Raw genomic sequence first — 17,213 nt, 5'->3', positions numbered from 1 at the left:
GAGAAAAATTTGAATAATGGGAGGGAGGACAGGCGACCAAACGAACATGTTGCACGCCTTGTCTCTTGGCGGCCCTGGTTACACAAAACCATGCTTCATGGTTCTGCAGTTAAAAAAAAAATAAAAATACATAAATAAATAGGACAGCCCGTAGGATAGGGGTCGCCGAAACATTCCTATATGTTTCGGAGTTTTAATTTCAAGAAACTGACGGTGTACTAAATTTTATCAAAAAAAAAAGTTTATAATCGCCTTTTTAAGGCTTCAAAATTTCAAAATTTTTTGGAGGGGGAGGGGTGGCCCTTGAATTTTTCTTTCCCTTAATATTACCATAGATCTCCTAAAACTGCATTTTTCGAACTACAATTTTCAAATTTTTCTCGGGGGAAAACCCCTGGACTCCCTTTTACGTGTCACAATCGGAAATAATTCACAATTGAGAATGCGTGCTTGAAATTTGCATTTTGAAAAATTATAAAACGATGACCCCGAGTCTCTTCCTCTCTTGACATCACCATAAATTGTCTAAAACTGTGTTTTTAAAATAACAATCTTGAAAATTCCCAGGGGAGAGTCCCCGAACCCTTCTGAGCATAATTAAATGTAACGTGCGATTGTGTTGGGAACTTAAATTTGGAAAAAATATTGGGAGATGCTATCCTGGTCCTCCTCTCTCCTTTCTCCCAAACTTAAAATATAGTCCAAAACTGGGTTTTTATGTCTTCAATTTCGAAATAATGCAAGAAGGTAGCCCTGCGACACCTCCTAATTATGATTGAATATTTAAAAGTTATGTTGCTTAAGGTCAAGTAATATGACTATCCCTGCTAAACTAGAAGCCAAATCCTCTCTCTCTCTCTGCACATTGGAACATGCGTTTGAAACAATTAAAGGGTGACCAAAAGCGTATTCTCCCCCCCCCCCCCCTCCCAATTAAGGGAACATCGCAGACGGCATGGAGTTGGCATTCGTTTCAAAGCTGGATTAGACGATTTGATTTCTTTTCAATTTTCTATAAATTTTCTGGAAGTAGCACAATTCTGCATGATGAATACATGTGAGTGATAAGAGGGAGAGAGGTCAAAAATGTTCTGTTGTTTGTAATAATTCTGATTAGTATGCTCTAGTCTTTCATTGATTCATTTGCAGCTTGACAGTCGTTAAGAACTAGTTTTGAAGTTTGCGAATACAGTCGAGTCCCGACTTACGCGAGGGATGCGTTCCAAGACCCTTCGCGTAAGTTGAAATTTCGCGTTGTAGAAAAGGGTATATGTAAAAACTTTTATAAACATACCCATACGATTAAAGACACTTGTAAACACCACCTCAAACTGTTAAAAACCATATCTTAACTATACATTACTGTTTCCTAAATAAAAAATTGAATTTTTATTTATTGTATTTAAAAAAAAAACAGTTTTATTCAACATAAAAAAACTGTTACGATGCACAAAATCAATGATCATTGGGAAAGAAAGTAGATCCAGTAATGATATTTGTAACTTAAAAAATCGCAGATAGTGATGATTTATGCTGCGTGATCAAACCGTTACTCTTATATAATTTTAAATACACAATACAGTTGCTTCACTAGTTCTTTTAGAACGTTTCCATCTATGGCAACACCCCTCTTCCTGATTTCTTAAATTCACAATGCAAGAGGAGCTTCCATTTTCATAATTTTTGCATTTTGCTTAGAAACTACTCGGTGAACTTTTACGGATTTCCTTTTCTTGCTTTTTGATTGTAGATATGGAAAATTCACTCATACTTAATTGTCGTGTTACCTTCGACGCATTTTGTAGTTGTTCAAGCACATAATCTTTAGCTTTTCTTTAATTTTCAGACAGAAAAACTTTCTCTTTTTCCTTCTATCTTCACAAACTTTAAATGAAATAGCGCTCTTAGGTGTCATTATATTTCATTAACTTCCCCATATAGAATGAAAAAATAAATGAAAAATGAGGAGTAGAGTTATTTGTATAAGCGATGTTCAGACTAGTACGGTGCGGAAACTTCCGCTCTCGGTGATGCCAAAGGGATGAAGGTCGATTTACGAAAAAAACACGATTCCCTTCTGAAAATTTGTGTGTTGTGGGTGAAGAAATCGCGTTAGGAATAAAATTCTTTACCAGGGAAAAAATCGCGTTATAGCCATTTCACGTAAGTCGGATCGCGCTGTAGCGGGAGTCGACTGTAACATATTTTTTATCGCTCTAATTGGCAATTAATATATTTTCTTCATTAACTAGTTTAAGCTTATGAAGAATTTTTTATTTCACTTTACTCCCATCTTCTCTACCATTTTTAAACTGATTGTTTCAATTTATCGTTAGATGATTATTATTAAAACTTTCAATGATGTTGGTTTTTGCTGACGGATGTAGAACAGTCTGTTTTTAAGGTGTTTAAATATTTTTTTGTAAATCACATTTACTTTATTCCATAGCTGGTATGTATAAAAGGATATTTGATTTGTTAAAATTCTCGAGTTCTAATTTTCGATGTGTGCTGAATAACTGAATCCATGTTTGAGGCTTTCCGAAAAATATCTGTCTATCTGTCACAGTGTGTGTGATCCATCTTTTTTGGCTATGCGACTTCAATTTTGGAAAACTTCCTAGAGAGCGCCCCCCCCCCCCCACTGTAACACCAGAATAACACTCTCTTTATCATCACAAGTCATCTAAAACTGCGTTTCTAGTGTTGCAATTTTGAAAAATTTATAAGAGAGAGCCTCTCATTCCCCCATCCCCCTCTTTCCTAAACACGATCAAAGACAAGCCCAGAATTGCGTTTTTGGAGTATCAATTTCAAAAAATTAGCGGGGGAATGGCACCAAAATTCACCTTCCACTAACATTATGAAGATATATCAAAACTGCGTTTTTAAAGCTACAAGTTCGAAAATTTAAGTAGAGCGCTCTCTCCCCCAACTCTCGTCAACATTATTAAAAATTGTCTTAAATTTGGTTTTCAGGGCTTCAATTTCGAGAAAATTCTGGGAGAGCTTCCTCTCTTTTCTTAACGTCACAAAGGTCAGCTACAATTGCGATTTTAGAGCTTCAATTTCAGAAAACTGCTTGTCCCCCAACCATAGATAGCGTTTTTATGACTTTAGTTTTGAAAATGTTCCTGGGGTGAGCCCTAGGATCTCTTCTTTCCCTGACATTACCACAGTCTAAAACTGCGATTTTAGAACTACAATTTAGGAAACAAAGGAGAGCCCTCCTTAACACAACGGTAGATTATCTACAATTGCGCTTTTTAAGTTTCAATATTGAAAAGTTACCGAGAAGGGGCCACCAAACCTTTTATCCCCCAAACATCACCAGAGATTGTATAAAACTGTGGTTTTAAAATTACAATTTCGAAAATTTTCTGGGGAAGAAACCCCCGGACCCCTTATCTAAGTGACAATGAATTTCCGTTTGAAGATTCATATTGTGTTAATCTAGTAATGACTCCATCCCAAGCCAGAAAGTTGAATCCACTCTCCCTATAGTTATTCATACATTTGAAAAAAAAAGGTGTAGCAAAATTCAGGGGTTCCCAAAACTTGTTTACTCAAGGTCCACGTTGTAAAATTTGGGAAGGCAAGGCGGGTCAACAATCCAACAATATTTCAGTTCAAATGTTATTTGTTAGCACTACTCCCCCCCCCCCCCCCGTGAATTTGACTGGAAATTACACACTCTAAAAACTGTTATGTTTAAAACGATTTGAAAACGAGAATTTATGGGGGGGAATTTGCGCCATGGAGCTGGGGGGGGGGGCACCCCTGAATTACGTAAGGGTTCCAAGGGGTAGGGGGATTGGAAATTTCTCTACATACCTTTACTTGGGGCGGGGGGGGGGACTAATTCTTATATATTTTTCAAGGTTTGTGGCGTCTGGTAAGTAAAAAATTATTAGGATGAGCTGTGTTTTACTTGTTTTATAAAGAATAAAAAATGTAAAATTTAATAAAAGAATTGCACTATGCATGCCATGTTTTATTTTTAATTAGTATCGCATCATATAATATATTTGAAAAATAAAAATCTTTGATTTATGTCAAACTGGGAGTTTTAGTGTAATTAACCCTTTCTAACAACATTTTATAATTTTGAAAAATCTTACATACCCTTACATGCAGGCATGGGGTCAAAAATTGTCCTTACCTAATTAATGAATGGCCCCTTAGAACAATGCCTGAATGATTCAAGTGCACCATCACCTGATTTCTGCAGTATTTAAGCAAACTTAGTAAACCATAGTTGTCAAGCTTCTCCAACAAAATACTGCTCTGTTCTACAAAAAGCAATCCCTTCTTACAGCTACTTTAAAAATATTATGAAGCAAAAGAGGTATTAAAAAAATAAACATTCAAAACTTCAAATTATATTAGTAAATCAACTGTATATTTTGAAAAGTTATTGAATTTTGTAGCTGCATGTAAAATAATTGTTTTTCACTAAATTCTAGGTTCTGGTATGAAAATGAAGGCATTTTCACTCCAGATCAACTTGTTCAAATTAAACAAAGTTCCTTAGCTAGAGTTTTATGTGACAATGGGGACAATATCACATTGGTAACAAGAGATGTGTTTGCTGTGCCTAAAGTGCAAGTGCCAAATTTTGTTGACTGCTCTACAGTACCGCAAATTGAGCTCAGTGTATGGACTGAGTGCTGTGAAGGTGAGAGAACACTATCATCTCTTGATGCAACACATGTTTTAAATTTCCAAAGCTAGTTAAATAGTAAAGTAGTGTGCAATAAAGTAATAAAGAGAGTAATGGAAAGTATCTGTTGCCAACTCACTAAATAGCTCAAAATATTCACTTAGGTGCCCTGGAAAAAATGCAGTAGAATCCCAAAATTTTGACCTAATGTTGATTTTTCTCATTTCAAATTTCAGATTAAGAATAAAGACTTAAATCCCTCCAGTTTTGTAAGTTTTTAAAAAATTATCGTTGTTGATGGGTTTTGTATCATCTCTATGTACTACGTCATATCAGGCCGGTATCTGCCTACCCGCAGACCGTGCTGTGCGGGGGGCCCACTTCCTTAAGGGACGCAATAGCCTAAGAAACTGAAGAAAAAAAAAAAAAAACTAGCACTAAGACTTATTAACATTCCTAATATACACTGCTGGCCTCTGGGGATAGGCCCTACAGATTTTGTTGCAGGGGGGCCAAAATTTTTAGATCCGAGCTGGCATATCAGCCTGTTTCATAAAAAAAATAATAAAAAAAAGGAATACTAATTTGAATTCAGCAAAACTTTTTTTTTTGCGTAAAAAATTGGACAATTTAAAAAAAAATATCCTTTTTCACTTTTTAAATTCAGCCTACATTACTAATTTGACAGATATGTGGCCCAGGATCTTACTAAATTTTTTCATGTGGCTCTCGGTGATAAAAGGTTAAAGACACCTGTTTTAGACAAATATATAATTCGTTGAAAATAAGTTAATTATTAAAAGTGTTTCACATTAATATTGTTGCACTTAGGAGTAATCCATTTTTTTAAATAATTAAAATATATTTATAACCATATTTAGAATGCCAAGCTCCAGAGAGTAACAGTGTCAACAGCCACTTGAATTCTCGCACCCGAAGGTCTTTCATCGAGCGATTGGATCACCCTACCAAGGATTGGGAATCCCTTCAAGATGCCCCAGCTCTGAACAATACCCCAACAGCATGGGAAGAGCAAGATTTTGATGTGATGGAACAGAGAATAGAAGGAATTGAAGAGCTAATTGGGAAATTGGAGAAAACTGTCCAGCGGTTAGGAAGAAAAGTAATAATAAAAGAAATATTTTGCAAACCTACAAAAAAAGTGGCACATCTGAGAAAAAAAAAAAAACAATGCTGGAGAAGTCTGCTGGTGTTACATAATACTTTTTTTCACCAAATTACCATTTTCTTAAATACTATAATACGTATATTCAAAAAGTTTATTAAAAAGTTTGAATTAAAATATTTCTTTTGAACTTCAGTAAAATTTCTTGTGAAACTTTAATGATTTGCAATAATTGATTGTATCCTTTTTCCACCACTATGCACCGGTTAGGTAAACCAAACAAACCTTTTGCCAATACTGCGGCAAGAGTACTGAATGGATTTTGAATAAAGAGTTAAGTTTTTAAAACTTTTTGAGATGTGCCTTTATTGTTGTCAGCAAGCAACATGCATTATCAAACTTCTGTTAAAAAATATTAAAAAATAACTGTTTCTATAAACTTATCTCGCTTTTTAGCTATAGTTACGCGTCACTGTTTTTCAGTAAGAAATAAATTTCAAAAGAAAATTTGCAGCTAACTTCCTGACAAGAGCACACTGTGTGTGGAAATCTTTAATTATTCCATTTTTTGAACTCCCCATATTTCATATGAATTCAATGTTTTTGACTCTTCCACAGAATGGCAACAATACTGAGGTACACTATTACTCCATCTTGCTTATTAATGACATGTTTGCTTCACTGTTTTGAACCTATCAGAGTTACTTCACTGACATCACCAGAACTCTCAATGCAAACCTAACTCAAAAATGGTTGCAATTGTGACCATTTCTCTAAAAACAGGACTTTTAAGATCTTTTAGGGATCTTATAAAAATGTTTAAAGAGCGCATAGATTATTTTGTTGAACAGTTTAAACAAACTCATAAAGTTAATAAAGTTCAATCATCATAAAGTGAAACTTTTTAAAATGCTGTTTTGTGTTTATTCATGATGTCAAACCAGATGAAAATCAAAATAAAAGCAAGGTTCAATACAATTCAAGCTTCCCCAGAAGAACATTAATTTTTTTTTTCGAACTGAATCAATATTTCTTATTAACATTTAATCCATTTATTTCAATTTTTTACTTTATTTGATGACTTTCTTTCAATTTTAAGCAGTTTGCCAAGTGCTTGGAAAATTTCAAACACTAAGCAGCAGTTACCAAGGGAGTTATTTTATGCAGCTTTACTGATTTTTAGCCTTGCCTCCACTAGCCATATTGTTAGTACCATGCTAATTATATGCTCAAAACTCATTATTCCCTATTGTTTCGTCTTCTTCAAAACTCCATTAACAGGGTTGGCAATCTTGGAGGAATAATTTGAGGAGCATCTATGGTGATTTTGAGGAGTAATTTAAAATTTTGCAGAGCAATTCAGTGTTTTGTATTAAAAAAAAACAATGAAAATAACTAAAAACTCTTATCTAAAATTGTTTTTGAGTTTTAATAATCGTTTTAAGCACTAGTTAGAAACAATTATTTTTAAATTAATACAACAGCCTTAAACAATATTTCAATCTTCGTGTATAAGCATCTTTAATTTCTCATATTTACATGTTTGTTGTGATAAAATAGCAAAATATAAGCATGAAAACGTTTGAGTGGGAAACGCAGAGCAAAATAACTTCTTTGCGGAGTCGCAAAGTTTCACCATTTTTGAGGAGCAACCCTGCATTAAATAACACTATTAATAGTGGTGGACTTTTTTTTTTTAATTTCAAACACCCGATTAAATTTTTGTATCCATTACATAATGTAACACATGCTGATACCAAAAAGCTTTTATTATAAGTTTAAAAGTTTATTTGTTTCTTTATATTATAAATTTATTTATGTTCCTTCTGCAAATTAATGTACTGACAATTTTTAGGTAAGGAAATTAGAGGCTGAATGCAGAGCTCAAAATGAAGGAGCGTGTTTTGATTCCGATAGAATAAAGAGGAATTCTGGCGAGACATGGAAGCCAGATAAATGCACCAAATGTCATTGTGAGGTATGAATCACTTGAGTAGCAAGAGTTAGGACGGACACTTTTTAAAATAATTTGCAAACAGTCTCTCCTTGAACATGAGAAGATATCACCAGCACCATGCTAAACTAACAAATGTGAAAATTGGCACTACCCAGGAGAGCTAAAACAATTTTTTTAAACCTGTTTTTAGTTATTTTTAATGTTTTTAATTTTTACAGATAACTTGAAGTATAAAAGTATCGTTTTTAGTAGTTATAACGAGTAGATAGCCCTTTTTGAGTACTACGACAAACCATCAAATTTGCAAAAGGTGAATCACAATACATTAGTCTAGCATGGTGGCGACGATATTATTCCTTTTATGAATGTTTTAATCATAAAAGAAACAATTGGTTTCAGCGTCCCCCAGTGGTTGTAGGAGCTGGAATGTTATATCATTTACATCAAATCACATCAGTATATATCGAATTTTGTAGCTGTTGCTCAATTTTATTCTTTAGGATAATTCTAACAAATTCCAAGAGAATTATGCCGATTTCAGCAAATTCAAATGTAGCAAAAATTGCTTTTCTTGTTTAAAAGTACTAATAAAAAAGAAATTTATATAGTTATGATTTTAAACATTTGTATAAAGTGTGTACATTTATACCAAGTCCAGCACTCAAGTTGCCTGAGATTTTTGTGTCTCAAAGATCATTTTCCAAATTAAATTTCATTCTGAAATAAGCCTTTTAGAACAAATTCGACAGAAATTATTTTTATCCTAGTCAAGAGCATATTCAGAAATTTTTCAAGGGAGGCACAATTGATTTTTATTATTTACTTTTTACTATGCATACTGATTTGAAAAAAAAATGATCACAAAGGTTTTGGACTTTAATTCCAAAACAGATTCCCAAACCTCTCTTCTCCCAACATCAATGAAACTCGTCTACATTTGCATTTTTTTAACTTCATTTTCGAAAAATAACCAGTTGAGAGTCCCTCAAGGGAGAGGCGATCATCTCCCCCTTGTATCTGTGCCTCATCCTAATTAAATGCTGATTGTAGGTGAAAGTGAAGTACTCCTTCTTTAAAAACTGTCTCCTTTATTTCTACTAAGCTTTCCATTTTGTGATTTTATTTCAATTATTAAATGTGTTTTTGATGCATTATTGCTTCAAAATAATCAGTTAATTTAAATTTATTAATAAGTTTTTTCTGTTTTAGAACACCCAGACAACGTGTTGGACTGAAACATGCAAACCTAGTCCATGTAAAAATCCTAGAATTTTAGAAGATACCTGTTGTCCAGTTTGTTGAATATGTTTGTCATAGCTGTACTACTGCCAGTATTTGTTGTGTGATATTTAGATTTTGTACATAAGAAAATGCCTTAGTTTCATAAGTGCTTTCTGACTAACATTAAGCTAACTTATTAAGTGTGCTTGTTCTCACAGTTTTCTTTAATTTATTTTTTCATTTAACAAAAATGAAAAATAATTATTTGTTGCATTGGAAAAATATGTACGGCAGATTTTTTCTTTTTTTAAATTTTAAGTATTTATATAGTGTTAATTTAAATTTGATTGTGAAAAATATTTATGTATGAAGCTATATCATTCAATCAAAAGAATGATCTATATTTTTGTAGACTCTCAAGTCTAATACAGTATTAAACAGTGCACTTAAAATTTAGTTTAAAAATATTTCATATTTTTTTAATTAAACTCAAACCTGATAGAATTATTAAAGTTTACCTTTGGAGGGTCCAAAATTACATTTTTGGGGAGTTGGGTGGATTAACATTGTAGTACGTTCAGTAAATTACCGCCCATTAGCCAGGTATTGGCGGTGTATTTCACATATTGTAGTACTTGTTAAGTTACATGCATTCATTTAGAGAATTGGCAAGGAATGAGATAGACCAGGGGTCTCCCAACCTTTTTAGCTTGCGGCCCACATTGCAAATTTTTGGAGGTCAGGCGGATCGGTCCAACAAACTTTTAGCTCAGATGGTCTATTTAGCGCCAGCCCCTCCCCCACCTCACCATGCATCGCGAATATATACATAGTATATGTATTTTATTTAAGCCCTCGGGTGGTTTTCGAAAATTTCTGGGCTTGCTTCTGAGTTATATTTGCTGTTAGCTAAATTAAATTTATATTTTCAGTTCCCATAAAGCTCTTATAATAAAGAAAAAATAGGGAATCTTGTAAAATTTAGAATAGTTCAGAAAACTGAAATAAAAAGTATTCTTTGTCACAAAATGATTTTTTTTTTAAGGCTAATGAGTGATTGATACAAGACAAAACTATTGCAATGTACTACAAATTTATTTCATTGAATTAATGATGATTAAAAGCATGGAAATAAATGAGAACACAACATGTGTAAAGCTTCTAAAAAAATTTCAAAAGATGAAAGATTAATGAGAAGATTGCATTTGTTTACCACTTAAAATTTCACTAGATTCAGGGATAAACTTCGTACATCCAATACCAACCATTAAAAGGGATTTTAAACGTTCGTCTGATAAAGATCTATACTTAGATTTAATGTACTTCAATTTTGAAAATGTCTGTTCACACTTGTTACTGGATGCAGAAAGAGAAAACATCGCTCTAGCATGATTTTTTAAGTTCTTAAAGTCTTTTTCTGGTAGAGAACTGTAAAATGGAAGTAGGTAAAATTTAGAAAAAAGAGCCAAACTGCTTCGTGGTATTAGCAAAAAAAAAAAAAAGCCAGACTTAGCAAAAATTGTGCTCTCTTCTAGGTAGAATTCTTAACAGGTTGGGAATCCACTTTCCCATATTTCTTAGCTAAATAAGGAGTCACAAGTGCTATAGTGATGTGGACCGGGTAAATAACCAGCGGGTAGGTAAATATTTTTTGGGTATTTACCCAAGGCCTGGGTAAATAACCTAAAACTGGGTATTTTACAAAAAAAAAAAGTGAATGGGAAATTTTTTTTAAAAAAATTTAAATATGAAATAATTGGTAAATTTGATACATATGTATTAATATTTTTTATTGAAAGACTTGATAAAAATATGAAAGAAACATATCGTGTGAACCAAAGAAGCTTTCTTTTCAATGTCATAATTGGAGAAGTATAATCAATTCAATGATGAACTTCAGAATTTCAAAATCACAATCTAGGTTAGTCATATCCAAAATGAAAGAAAAAGAAGCATGAGGGTGTTTGGAAGAATAAACTGACAAATGTGTGTATATATACAGTAAAACTCCTCCTAACAGACACCCCTCTTATACGGAATTTTTTTAATTCCCCGATTCCAATGCAAATAACATTAAACCCCTGTCCTGCGGACACCCCTCTATTAGGGATAAAAAAAAATTGTCCCGTTAGTGTCCACATTAGAGAGGTTTTACTGCATATATATATATATATATATGAAATGCAGAATATGCCTGAACACTTGAACAAGGTTTGGAGGAAATTTCTGCAAAAGATATAGGTAAATAAATAGTAATAAATTGAGCGACATTTCATTACATTTTGTTGTCATGCAGGGACATATTACTGGGTTATAAAAGACTAGGACCTCAAAAAATTTGTTTGCTTTTTTTTGTAACCAGTTAAGCTTTTTTCCTTTTTGTAAAAATGGCTTTCTATATCTGAAATTTGGCTATCAATATTGATTAGGCATATCCAACACATTTAATGTGAATATCATGTTAGATTGCTAAGTTGTTTCACTCAATAATTCTTTAAATATGTGATCAAAATACAATTTTTGGGCAAAAAATGTATTGTTTTGTATATGGTTGGTTATATATATACATAGTGGAATACATAGAGAAAAGCATTTTAGTTGAGTATAAATTTTTGTAATAAATACCCGGGTGAATATCCATTTTGGGTATTTACCCTTAAAAATAAATACCCGGGTATTTTACATCACTACATGTGCATAAAGGAACAAAATCATGAAAATGACAAACAAAGAGATTAATCTACAATGGTTGTTCTCTTTAAAACACTATTTCTGGGAAGCTTTCGATTTCTGTTATCAAGTTTTTTTTTGCAAAATTCAGAATGTAGCATTAAAGTTTGGCAACAAACATTTAAATCTGGTGTCAGCCTCCCTCTCAGGCTGAGCTGACCACTAATGAAAACACGTGAACACGGGAGTGAGCCCATGTTTGCCCTGGGGTCAGGAAATGCCAAGGGACTAACGGGAGGATAAGGCCGGGAAAAAAAAGATGTGTTCTCAGAAAGAGCAAAAAAAGAGATGGGTTCTGCAATCGTAATTGACAGTAAAAAAGGAATTAAAAAATGATTTAACCCCCTTGCAGTTGGACAGTCCCAGAATTAAGTGGTTAAATGGATGATATATCTCATCATTAACTGCAAAGTGGTTAAATTAACAGCAAAAAGATTTTAAATAATTATTTGTAACTAAAAATAATATCTCAATTATATTTCCAACGAGGCTGTCTCTGTTCCGGAAAAAAAAAAAAGTTAGTAAGCTTCCCGCAGGCTGTAGGTTGGAGAAAGCCCGAGATAGACTTTAAAAAACTATCGCCTGAACATATTTCTGAAAACAGTCCAAATAAATACATATTTCCTACCTAAACTGTTACAGGGGTCAACTTGTAATATATTTGACATTTTCCACAAAAAAGTCCCCACATATTTTATGAATAATTATGCTATGAAAAAATAAACAGGAGCTAGATTATATTATCTAATTATTATCAATGATTTAAATTATTCATACTGCATACAGTTAAACAAAACTCAAATGAAAATTACAGTGAAATCATATTACAAACAAATAACAATACAATGAAAAATTCTGTAAATGTTCAGTCTCATTTTAATTTTTCATTACACTGCAGGAATTCATTACAACGAAATTCTCTTTACGGCGAACAAAATTTTCGGTCCCTTTAAGTTCATTGTTACGAGATTTCACTATGTAACTCATATCTAGAATGAGTTTTCTTTTCTTGAAAGAATAACTTTTGGAGGAAAAAAACCTGTTTACACTTATGCATAAAAAATATTTTAAAACAAAATTTAAACTATGTGACATCTATCTACATTTAATACAGTAACTATTTCCACTTATTATTTATATTTTTGAATAGCTTTTGTCCAATCATTTTTTTCTTCATTTCATCTTTTGCAAGTATACTATTTCATAATGTAAAACTAACTTTTGCAAGAAATTCAAATTTTGAATCTAGAGAGAGATTTTTTTTTTTTTTTGCATAGTTACCTACGTTTAAGTATTTTAAATAGAACTTTTTTTCAGGTGTATCCATATCGGCTAAATGTTCCCCACATTTTGTTAGTGCCGATTCATTGACAAAGTGCTTTATCAATAGGTTACAGAGCTTGTCATAAAATAAGGATCACTAGTTTTCTCTAAAAACGATTTTTAAATATTGTCAAAAATACAAGTTTAAACAGACCGGTGCCAGCAGAGATTTCAAAAATTTCTTTCACAAAGAAGTATCTCATTTTTAAGCAGTCTTGAATTATATTAATCAAGCCTTGAAAGAAAGTGCAAATCAAGTGACATTTAGTACTTTCAATGGCCAACACCAATTTCTAAATATTTACAACAAACCATGGGAATATAGGACAGTTGTAGTAGTACAGGAAATATGACACGAAGGATAACTCCTATCCCTGAATCCCTGACTGTACGAAACTTTTATATATATATATATATATTTATATTTATTCAGGAGAGAAAAATTTTCTTTCATTTTCTGTTAACCTTGAAAAGCGAAAATCCGATATTTACCAGGAATGAATGCATTTTCTAGAACAGTGGTTCCCAATTCCTTTTGTTTTGTGACACTCTTTGAAGAATTGGCATTTTCTCAGGGCAACCTAGCCTCTTGTTACTTTATACACATTTTGCAGCATCCCAAACCTTTACCTGTTGCAACCCATGGTTCCTCAGCACCCACTTTGAAACCTCTGTTCTAGAAGCATTAGCATTTTTCAATTTTTAACACAAAAAATCATTTAGCACTTTATTGTACTAGAAAATATTTGGTCAACAAAAATTAGTATAGAACTTTTAATAAGTGAAGCATTCACATGCAGGATTGGAGTTGCTCTGATACTGTTAAAGCAGCATAGTGATTTGAGAAATCTATCAATCAGAGGGAAAACTGATTTCTTCTTCCAAAAAAAAAAAAAAAGCAAATAGCAATTGTATATTTTAATTCTCATCCACTAAGTTATTTTTGACTGAATATTTCAAATCAACCGGTCGCTACCGGTCATGGGTGCAAGACCGTTCGTTTCGGACAAAATTTCCGAGACAGAAGTCGTGACAGAAAGAAATTCAATGACTTTCCTTCAGTTTTTACATTTAAAAAAAAAAAAATCGAGTGTTTGAAAAATATGCTTTTATATAACTGGACCTTTTCATGACCACGAATTTACATCAGCATTCTCTCGATTTTCTGCCATTGGCTTGTTTTGTGTGCAATGTGCTTTTGGAGGAGTGGCTTTTAGACTCACACCATTTGACTTTTTTTTGGGCAGCTCTGTTATTTCTAACTCACTGCATTGCAGACCAAGGAGTTGCTCACTAATTTTTCGAATTGATCGCCTTTCGTTTCTAGGTTTTTCACTTGCTATTTTCGATCATTCTTTCGTTTTTTTCTCATTTGCGTTTTTTTTTTTTTTTTTGCAAACTTTGCATGCATAAATGAAAATTGAATTGAAATGTGCATTCTTAAATTGTCTTAGAGTTGAATCTGAATCACCGGTTAAGAGTGATTGCTGACAGGATGAAATGTTTACATCACATCAAAGGGCGATCACCATAACAGGTAAAATGGGAACTGTCGGGGATTTTGAAGTTTGAATGAGAATTGGAATTCTGGAAAGAATTGGAGGTAATTTCAAGCTGGTTTAAAACACTGATGGGCAACTGTTCCTGCATTTTCGACATGTTTCTGGTAAAATATTCTAAGACTTGAGGAATCACTAAATTCTAATGATTGCAAACTAACACTCGCTAGAGTGGAAATATAAGGAGGGAGGCAGGAAACGAAAAAAATAACGGCAGCACAAGTTTGCAAAAAAAATGCTACTTTTGTAAAGAGGGTAAGTCCCCAACTTCTCACGATACTAAAGTCTAAAAACATTTATATTTTGGGGGATCTAAGGGGAGGGGGAGGAGGGCTACTCAAGGGCCCCAGAATAAAAAATCGAAAAAACTTAATTGTAAGCCATTTTTGAAGCTAGGAGTGGTTCGGGATTTCTCCTCTCTAAAAAAAAGGTCAAAAATGTTTAGGCTGTCTTTAATGATGTAAAGTGGGGAGGGTGAGGTTAAAAAAAATTGGAAACTGGAGTCTTAAAAACTATTGTAGCTGTTAGTAAATGTTTGTAGCTGTAATAACTATTTGAGGCTATACTTAAATGACTTAAGACAAAGGGTATTTGGGACCCTTCCCCGAAAAATGTTTGTAATTGTAAAACTTTAGGCTGTCTTTGGCAATATCAAGAGGGGGGGGGGGGGCTCTCTTTAGGCGAAATTCCCAAACTGGAGTCTTAAAAGTGCAACTTTAGATAATCTTTAATGAATATAGAGGCAGACGGTGGGATTCAGGGACCCCCCTCTCCCTTCAATGCTGAAGTATTCAGAACTCTGCTTTAGGTAATCTTTGGGGGACTTAAAAAGAGGGAATTCAAAGGCTTTCTTTCAATAAATTTTAGAAATTAAATTCTTAAAACTTCAGTGATGAAAAGGGGGAACCATAAATTTAAGTCAAATTTAGTGAACTAAGGGGGAAAGTTCGGGGGGGAAGGGGGAGGTCTCTCTGTAGTATTGAAATACTATTTTTGAGTGAATTAAGAGTTAGGGAACTAGGGGGCGGGGTCTTTCTTGAAACATTTTCGAAATTGAAGTCTTAAAACTTTGGGTTGTCTTTGACGATGTGTAAAAGGGAGTTGCTCTTTCAATAGAAAAATAAATCTTAAACTTACACTGCGTTTTAGTGTGCCTGCTTCACACAAAGAGAGAGGGGGGGGGGGGGGGGGGGTATTCCCCAGCCCAGCCCGAAAAATTTTCATTTCTGAAGTTTTAAGAACTATGTTTTGGGCTATTATTGGATTACTTAGTGGGAATTACTAACTGGACACTGCTCTCTTAATAGGCACCTAAATCTGATGGGTGTTACCGACAACCCTTCGTGTAGAGGATGTCATATGGCTGATGAAAGCTCAATTCATGTGCTATGTGAATGTGACTTCTACTCTGCACAAAGATTTGAGCACTTGGGATACCACTATGTAGATCCCTGGGAACTGCCTAGAATTTCGGTTAGGCAACTGCTGAGATTTATTTCTATTACTGGGCTCCTTTAGTAGTCGAAGCGGGGATAGTACAATAGACCTATGGTCTCGGTGCTCGCACTGGTTTCAAGCGCCCCTCTTTTCACTTCATACTTCATAGTGGGAAGAGAGTTGGAAGCTTCTGTCAAAAAGTTTCTGAAATTAAAGTATTAAAACTTTTAGGTGGTCATAAGTCATGTATATAGGTAAAGGGGATACTGTTCCTTGAAGAAAAAAGTAGTAACTGAAGCCTTAAAAACTCCAATTAAGGGTGTTTGTGGTGAACTTAGAGGAAGGGGTTCAGGAGTTTTCTGAAAATTTTTTCATACTGAAATATTTAAAACGCTTCTTTAGGCTGAATTTTCGTGCCTTGTGAGGGATATGATTCGGGGCCCTCCCTGGGTTGAGGAATCTGTTCCCCTATTGTTTTTTTTAATTAATGAATATAGGATAGTGTTCCTAGTTTAAAATATATATATACTTCCCTGAAGCTGTTTTTTATTGCTAATTTTACCACCTGCTATCTTATAAAAGAATTCTTTTACAATTGAAGACTGGGGGGGGGGAATGGTGCCAGTTACCATAATCGCCCATCACCTTTATCCCACCTTTCCTTCTTTACTGGTTTGTTCGCTCTATCTTGGGTAGACTTTCCAATCAGAACTGATTTATGTTGCAAAAGTGAAAATCTTATGTCCCAAGCGATTTTATTGCTGCAATAAAAATGCTTACTATCGGCAAAAAACTAATGGCGGGAAGCCCCGAACGCTTTTAACATCATCCAACATTGCCTAAAATTGCATTTTTGGAACTTCAATATTGAAATATTACCAAAGGAGAGTTCTTGAACGCCATCCCTTCAAATGCATTCAAGAAGCGGGTAAATTTTATGAAAGATGGAGTACAATTTTGTTTTTAGAGCTTCAATTTCAAAATCTTCAAAGCTTGAATTTTGGAGAGAGTCAGTCCCCCACCCTTTCTCAAATATTTTTGAAGATCGGCCAATATTGTAATTTTGGGAAAATCAGTTCGAAAAATTTGATGTAAGAAAGTCCCTGAACCCCTCCTTTCCCTGAAATTTACCAAAATGGCCTATCATTGGATTTTTTGTACTAAAGTTTAAAAAAAATTCTGGGGAAGAGCCCCAAG

The 17,213-nt window shown here is 33.7% G+C and overlaps 1 protein-coding gene across 1 annotated transcript in view; it reads left to right on the top strand.

Annotated features, from left to right (window-relative positions):
* LOC129219856 (peroxidasin-like) overlaps positions 1 to 11,057 on the top strand; it is a 150,358-nt gene extending 139,301 nt beyond the window's left edge. Inside the window, exons 19-22 of the mRNA XM_054854166.1 lie at positions 4,467 to 4,678; positions 5,545 to 5,786; positions 7,645 to 7,767; positions 8,956 to 11,057. Coding sequence (XP_054710141.1) covers positions 4,467 to 4,678; positions 5,545 to 5,786; positions 7,645 to 7,767; positions 8,956 to 9,048 — 670 coding nt within the window. The 3' untranslated portion in view covers positions 9,049 to 11,057. The remainder of the gene's footprint in view (positions 1 to 4,466; positions 4,679 to 5,544; positions 5,787 to 7,644; positions 7,768 to 8,955) is intronic.
* Positions 11,058 to 17,213: the final 6,156 nt, after the last annotated feature.

Source organism: Uloborus diversus, chromosome 4, assembly GCF_026930045.1.
Source record: "Uloborus diversus isolate 005 chromosome 4, Udiv.v.3.1, whole genome shotgun sequence".
Lineage (NCBI taxonomy): Eukaryota > Metazoa > Arthropoda > Arachnida > Araneae > Uloboridae > Uloborus > Uloborus diversus.
The sequence above is the reverse complement of the archived record's forward strand: the minus strand, read 5'-3'. Positions and strand labels throughout refer to the sequence as shown.